The following is a 7828-nucleotide window of genomic DNA, read 5'->3' as shown; positions in this document are numbered from 1 at the left end:
CGGCTCTTCTCAGCTCCCTTGCCAGCTGGATCTTCCTCCTCAGGAACCTCCTCCATCTCCTTGTCGCTACCTCCAGAGCGGTCGACTGGGGCTGAGTAAGAACCCACCAATCCCAAATAGAACCGAACTCTCCGGGAAAGAGAGGTTAAACATATTAATCTCGAAAGTACCTGAACTCTCAGAGAGTTGGGAAGAGGGAGCTTGCCAATCGAGAAGTCCGAACCTGAGCCTTCTCGTACGCCGCAACAGCTTCCGGCATTAGCGCCACCAAGTTATCATACTCATCTTGCAGTACTCTTAATCTCACCATCCAGTATGTCCTTCAGGAGCTCGGTGTTGGCTTGAATCTCTTGGGCATGAACCAGGAGGTCAACTTCATCTTTCTTCTTGGAGAACTTCTCCTTGACAATAACCAGAATTTGTTGTAGGCTTCAGCTACCTCCTTCTTTCCCCTCCGGACGGCTAGCCTGACCTCAGCTTCCTTGTTCTTCTGGCTGTTCTGGGATGTGGAGATCAGCTCCTTGACTTGATACTCGGCTATCTTCCGGGCAGCATCCAACTCCCCAATCTTCCTATTCTTCACCTGGAGGACAATCAGCTGGCTCTCGATCGTCCCTTGGCCTGAGCATCACACTATAGAGCAAGGCCTCATCACCTCGGCTTGGAGATCCGAGATCACGGCCGAGTCTGGTTGAGCTCAGTCTTATGGCCTTGACCAACTCAGTGACCTGGGCTAATTCCTCAGCGCTAGGAGCTTGTGTACAGCATCCTCAACTTTGAATTGAGCTCTGTTAATAGCTCCAGCCAGCTGTTGGAAAACGGAAAACGATTTAGCAAAATCTTCCAAAGACAAAGCTGAAAATGAAATAAACTTTCATACCTGACCCATGTTGATGAGCAATATCAACGTACTCATCCGTGTGCGTGATATTGGGAGATCGAGGGGGAGGGGACACCCGGGGACTCTTCATGTGCGCTCATCAGAGTAGCAAACCCCCACGGATCGTCCAAGACCGATCCAGGCTTCGAATGAGAAAAGGTCCAGCCAACAGCTCCTCCTCTAGAGGAGGGGAGGAAGACCTCGAAGGTCTATCAATCTCGGTCGGTTCGGGACCTCTTGTTCCTTCGGGGCTCAGACTCCGGAGGGTCCCTCATTATTGAGGATCAGCTTCAGTTATCGGGACCGCAGAGGGAAGGCCAACTTCCTGGACCTTGGGTTCCGAAGAAACGACACCTTTAGCAGGGGCAGAGCCTCCGTTCATCAAGAACCTCCTTCACAGGTCGAGGAAGGATCCCCCCTGGTTCTTGTCACTCCCTCTAGAGGAGCTGGCAGCCTTGGTCGGTCTACCCCTGGAACGGAAGGAAGGTTGAATTGGCATTTCTGTGATTGAGTCTTCGAAGAAGTGCTTGCTCCGGAGGAAACTTCGAGAATGGAATCACCTTTCAGAAACTACGACATAAAAAAAATCCATTAGTCGTATAAGACAAATCCCAGGCAGTAGAAGTCATGAATTAAGAATAAAAGGTTACCTTCTCTAAACCAGCAACCGTCACTGAGATCAGGGGAGGACGCCTGGTATCGCTCAGGAAACCTAGCTGATCCGCACTCTTGAAGTGGTATAAGCCCCCAAGTGTTAGGACTATGCTGTAGCTTCCTGTAGAGAGCTCTAGTGAGTTTGCTAGATAACTTGACAGGATCTTTGATTTCTGCAAAGGAGCTCAACAAGACAGTTAGCGTAACATGACAAATAGAGATAAACATGTGAGGCATTATTCCCTAAAAGTCCCTAACCAGAAAATATCAGACCACGAGTTCCTGAGGACACGGCCTATAGGAACCGTCGAGGATTCATCTTGACATAAAAATACTTCCTACGCCAGTTCATCATCACTGGCCCGAGAACTTGAAAACGCCTAGCCCTGGACGACAGGGGAGATAGTAGGTACGCTCCCGCCATCCTTGGAGGTGCTCTCCTTTTATTGAGAAGAGACTCATTAACTCAGATAGCCCAACGATAACTCCTTCCTCCTTGGCTCTAGTGATGAACCCGTTTATCACTCGGATGACCGACGGGCAAAGTTGAGGAAGAGCTAGCTGGTAATGATCTAAGAGATCCAGCAAAAGGGTAGGAGGGGAAATCTAAGGTGGAGACTTGGAGATATATTTTTCATGAACGCAGAACCAACCCTCCGGAGCGGTCTCGGGGTTCTCGTTTTCAGCACAGGCTCTAACTAGATCACTCTTGCAGTGAGCCTGAGTGGCAAGATTGACAACATCTTGACCCTTCAAGAGGGAAGGGAAGTGAGGACCGGGAGGAGGCGCTCTTGCCACCTTTCTTCTTCATCCTCTTAACTCTCGCTCCGATCGCGTCTTTGCTCTTTTTCTTCTTGGCCTCCGCCTTTCTCTCACCAGCTTCCTGTTTTGACCCTCAAAATACGGGCGCCGGAGGCTGAGATCTGAACTTCGCCGGAACCTTCTTTTCGACTCATGATAGTAAAGGAGAAGGAGATAGAAAGCAAAGAAGAGAATCGATCTAAGGCAGAATCTCAGAGGGAAGTTCCAGGATGCGAGAACTAGCTTGATCGAGAAGCAGATATAAAAAAATGAATGACAAAAAAACGGTAAAATAAAGGAAAGAGGGTGAGTTACCTTGGAAACCGTCGAGAGGCGTGGAGGAAGTGGAGAGACAAGTAGTTAATTCTCTCAGCTTTATATCCCATCACGTCTCGAAAGTCGGGAATTAAATTTCAAACTCGCTTTAATCTAAAGCCGTCGATTTAATCGAAGATAGATTACAGCCGTCTGATCGGATAAGAGTAAATGCGGTTGAGATAGCTAGTAATCATGATCTCAACAAGAGAATCTAGCTTGGGCGGCTAAGTTTAGCTCCCGAGAAATACGTACCTAATCTCGAGAGCATGCGAGATGGGGGCAACTGTTGGGCCCGAATATGGCCCGGTAGCTGATCTTCACTCAATAAAAGATGGTATGGGCCGGGACAGGCCCATCGCAGGCTCGAGCCTAAAAAGAGCCGGAGGCTGAAAGCTAGGGACTCTAACTAAGGAGGTCACGACGAAGGGGGAAGCTCACGTCACAACAATAAGAAGCGCAGGACCCGGTCAAAGGGAAGCTGTTGCAAATTCCACCTCAAGCGGAGAGGATCTCGGAGACCAGTTGCCAAACAACCTAAAGAAGTCCAAAGCTATAAAAAGAGGAAGGTCCGAAGACTAAGAAGAGAGATCCGATCCAATCCATATTTTCACTCGATATTCATAAACACATTCTTATTGTAACATTCTTATAATCTTTGTATTCATCAAAGATCACCTTTTGTAACCATCCTTTTTCCATTATATCAATACAAATCGAAGTTCATTCAACAAGTTATTACGGGATTCAGCCCATGTTATCTTTCCCTAACCTTTCCTAAAACCTTAAAACCTGATCTAAAATCTAGGTGTGAGTTTAATCCCTCACAAAGACTACATAGATACATTTTGCTCCAGTCGCCCAGCTTCATACTATCAGAGTAGTGCTGTCTCTTGCAGTCAACCTTGAGTGGGATCTATGGCAAATGGATGTGAAGAATGCCTTTCTTCAGGGGGAGCTAGAAGATGAAGTCTACATGCTACCACCACCAGGAATGGAAGGGATGGGTAAACCAGGAAATGTTTTAAGACTGAAGAAAGCTATCTATGGGGTTGAAGGCAATCACCAAGTCTTTGGTATCACAAGCTCAGCACCACTCTGAATGGTAAAGGATTCAGGAAGTGTGAGTTGGATCACACACTCTTCACTCTGGTTACACCAGGAGGTATCATTGTTATTCTTGTATATGTTGATGATATCATCATTACTGGTTCTGATAAAACAGGTATACAAGATACCAAGGACTTATCTCAAGTCTGTCTTTGAATAAACAGACTTGGGAGTAGGCATGTTAAAACGGACAAACTTGTAAACGGACGTAAACGGGCTACGTTTAATATTACTGTCCGTTAATGACCGGTTAATGTAACGAAACTAAACGGGCTTCGTCGGGCATGTCCGTTTATGTCTTGATTAGGAAACGGGTTTATATAAAAATAAACGGACTGTCCGTTGAGCCCGTTTAGCTTTCATAAACGATGACGTTTTGTGTAATAACCCTAGTGACTAGTGAATGAGACCTTATCGTTGTTTAGAACTCAGAGCTATTCTCTCCGCAGCCGACGTTCCTCTCCAGCTCCGCCCGTGTTCTTCTCCACAGCTCCGCCGTGTTCCTCTCCAAAGCTCTGCCGTGTTCCTCTCCAGCTCCGCCGTGTTCCTCTCCAGCTCCCCCCGTGTTTCGATCTGTTCGTAGCTCCCCCCGTGTTTCGATCTCTGTAATTATCTCTCTTCTCTTCTGTTTGTAACTCTAGTTCTGCTCTTCTCTGTCTGAATGATTTTACTTTGTAACTAGTTCTGTTCTTCTCTTGTCTGGATGATTTTTAGTTTGTAATTAGTTCTGTTCTTCTCTGTTTGAATGATTTTTCTTGTAGCTGGACAATGATTTTTACTTCTCTGTTTTAATAATTCTTTATGTAGTGTTAAAGTAGATTTTCTTTGTGTTGTGGTGATGCTGAGAGTTAGAAACTGTTATATCTTAGTGATTGAATCTCTTCTTCAACAGCTACCATAGTGTACGGATGTTATATTTGATTATGTAACTTCTGTAATATAGTGTAAACTAGCTTACTTAGTGCGGTTATGCTGAGAGTTTAAAACTGTTATATATCTTAGTGATTAGATCTCTGCATCTGCAGCTATTATAGTTTACTGATGTAAACCTTGATTTATACATTGATGTGAGTTTTTTTTATTTTTTTTAATAATTGGTTTATGTGTTGATCTTCATATCAATCATTGTCATTGCTCAGTCAATAGGAGACTTATTTACTTAACTCTGTAACTCCTTTTTTTTGTCTTAATGCATTTTCTTTAATTGCAATGCAAGAGCTGTGTTGACTACGAACTACTTTTTCTTTATTTTTTTTCTTTATAATGATCTTGTTCCTATAGTTTTTTTTGGCAGAGATGGACTCTGAATCTCTGCGAACAATGGCACTTCTTGAAGCTCGAAGTGAATACAATGAAATGAATGAGGAGGATGTTGAATTTGATGTAGAAGAGGAGTTGACACAGAACAGAAGCTGAGATTCAAACAGAAGCAGAGGTTCAAACAGAAACACAAGCAACTGCATCAACACAAGCAGCTAAACCTCAACGTAAGCGTCGAAAAACCTCTACTGTTTGGGAAGATTTTGTATTAGTGGATAGAAGATGGAACAGAAAAAGGCTAAGTGCAATCACTGTGGTTCAGAATTTAGTTTATAATAGTAAAACCCATGGTACTAATCAGTTGAAGCGACACTTAGAGAGTTGTTCTAAGATGCCTAAGAAGGTAGATAGACCTGTGTATGATCATTTGGTAGATCGTGCGATGGTTACTGAGGCTATCATTTACCATGATCTACCATTTCGATATGTGGAGTTTGAGAAGGTTAGAGAAAGAGATAAGTATTTAAATCCCGAGTGTAAACCCATCTGTAGACAGACGGCTTCTCTTGATGTCTATAGGAGATATGAAGTAGAGAAGGAGAAGTTGAAGGGGCTGTTGGAGAAGCATCGTGGCAGGGTCTGTCTGACTGCTGATTTATGGGTATCTAAGCCTCAGGATACAGGTTATATCTGCTTAACTGTCCATTACATTGATGATGACTGGAGATTGGACAATAAGATCTTAGAATTTTGTGAGATGAAGTCTCCACACACAGGTGATCTGATTGCCACTAAGATCTTCGAGTCATTGAAGGAATGGGGTTTAGAGAAGAAGATTTTCTCAATTACTCTAGACAATGCCACAAACAACAACAGCATGGTGAGAATTCTTGCGGGCAAGCTTCAGATGACAAGTGGAAGTGGTGGAGGTCTGTTGTGTGATGGTAAGCACATACATGTGAGATGTTGTGCTCACATTTTGAACCTCATAGTTAAAAATGGCCTGGAGTTAGCAAATAGTCTTCTTCATAACATTCGAGAGAGTGTCAGATATGTGAAAGCATCGCCACAAAGGAAAGAAGCATTTGCAGCATGTGTAGAGAGAGTAGGAAAAAGAAGGGGTGGAGCTGGATTGTCACTTGATGTTTCTACTCGCTGGAACTCTACATACGACTATGCTGGTTAGAGCTCTCAAGTTCAAGGAGGCATTTGCTAGCATGGAGTCTTATGATCCGAACTATAAGACTATATCCTTCAGTGGCTGAGTGGAACCGTGGGGAAAAGATCTGTGAATTGTTGAAGTCATTCAGTGTCATAACAACAGATTTTTCAGGTTTCAAAGTATCCCACTTCTAATATCTTTCACACAAGTATTGGAATATACAATTGTTATTGGAGAAATATTCCACTTGTGATGATCTTGGGGTGAGAGGAAATGGCCAGAGACATGCAAGTGAAGTTTGATAAATATTGGAAGGAGTATAGTCTAATCTTGGCTATGGGAGCAGTTCTATATCCAAGAATAAAGATTGAGATGCTTGAAGCTTCTTATAAAGAATTGGATCCTTCTACTGCTAGCTTAAAGACTGAAAAACTCAAGGAAAGTTTGAGTGATCTCTATAAAAATATCAGAAACTGTCTCAAAAAGTTCTTCAGGGTTTTCACTTACACCACATGAGATTGTCACAGAATCTCCCCTTGAAATGATTATGATAATGTAAGTGACTTATAATAATTTTAAATAGTCTGAGTCATTTATTATCTTGAAATTGATACTTTTGGTATAAATGTTCATAATGAAGGACTTTTTTGAGCTGGAAAAAGGCATTGGTGGTGGAGCTGGTGATCCAAAGACACATTTAGATATCTACTTGGAAGAGCCAAGGCTAAATAGGAGGGCCAATATAAATTTGGATGTCTTGACTTATTGGAGAGACAACCAGCATCGATTTGGAGATTTAGCATCTATGGCACGTGAGATCCTCAGCATTCCGATCACCCCGGTAGCTTCTGAGTCTGCCTTCAGTGCTGGATCTCGGTTTTTAACTCCTTACCGAAACCGCCCTTACCTAAAAATGTCCAAGCTCCTTCTTCTTTGCACTAGGAATTGGCTGGCGTGGTTTTGCTGAATACCAAGGTAAAAAAAGCTTTAAAATACCATTTATGACTATTTTTTGTTACTGATTCATATTATATTTTGTAGGTACAATTGAAGACCTCTTTGATGAAAATGAAAATGTTCAAAAAAAAAAAGTAGTTCAGGAGCTGAGTCTTCAACATCATAAAGATTGAAGTGTTTGATTCGAATTATGGAAGTTGATAAGATGTAAGTCTTTACTCCTTACTTAAACCTGCAGTTTTAATGTTCATTTTAGTGATATAAGATTGAAGTGTTTGATCGTTTACTTTGTACACACAGGTGTTTAAAATTGAGTGGAGAAAATGGCGTTTCATCTCGTCTCTTTCTTATATTTTCTTCATCTCATCTCTCTTGTCTCTCTTTACTAGCAAACAGACTATCAAATTGTTATGTTTTTTGTAGTGTAAACTGCTGAACATCTTGTAAACTCATGAGAATGTCTTGTAAACTTTATGAGAATATCTTTTTGATGCATCTCATCAATACAAGTTTGCAATACAGTCGTTTGTTTTTAATCACTACTAAACAGCAAATTTTTGAATTTTTTTTTTATCTAAACGGGCCTTAAACGGGTACATTAACGGACAGACAGTAATCGGGCTTTTAACGAGACGGACATAATCGGGCTGTTAGTGTAAACGGGCTCTAGCGGACGGAACGTTAAACGG

General features: G+C 42.5%; 1 protein-coding gene across 1 annotated transcript; it reads left to right on the top strand.

Moving 5' to 3' along the window:
* Window positions 1-6455: 6455 nt before the first annotated feature.
* LOC130507038 (zinc finger BED domain-containing protein DAYSLEEPER-like) lies at window positions 6456-7233 on the top strand. Its single transcript, XM_057001752.1, has 3 exons — window positions 6456-6677; window positions 6823-7058; window positions 7224-7233. Exons 1-3 carry the CDS (start codon window positions 6456-6458, stop codon window positions 7231-7233), a joined length of 468 nt encoding a protein of 155 aa, XP_056857732.1.
* The last annotated feature ends 595 nt before the right edge of the window (window positions 7234-7828 follow it).

The sequence above is a fragment of the Raphanus sativus genome, unplaced genomic scaffold (assembly GCF_000801105.2).
Source record: "Raphanus sativus cultivar WK10039 unplaced genomic scaffold, ASM80110v3 Scaffold3937, whole genome shotgun sequence".
Classification (NCBI taxonomy): Eukaryota; Viridiplantae; Streptophyta; class Magnoliopsida; order Brassicales; family Brassicaceae; genus Raphanus; species Raphanus sativus.
This window is presented reverse-complemented; position numbering and strand designations above follow the sequence as displayed.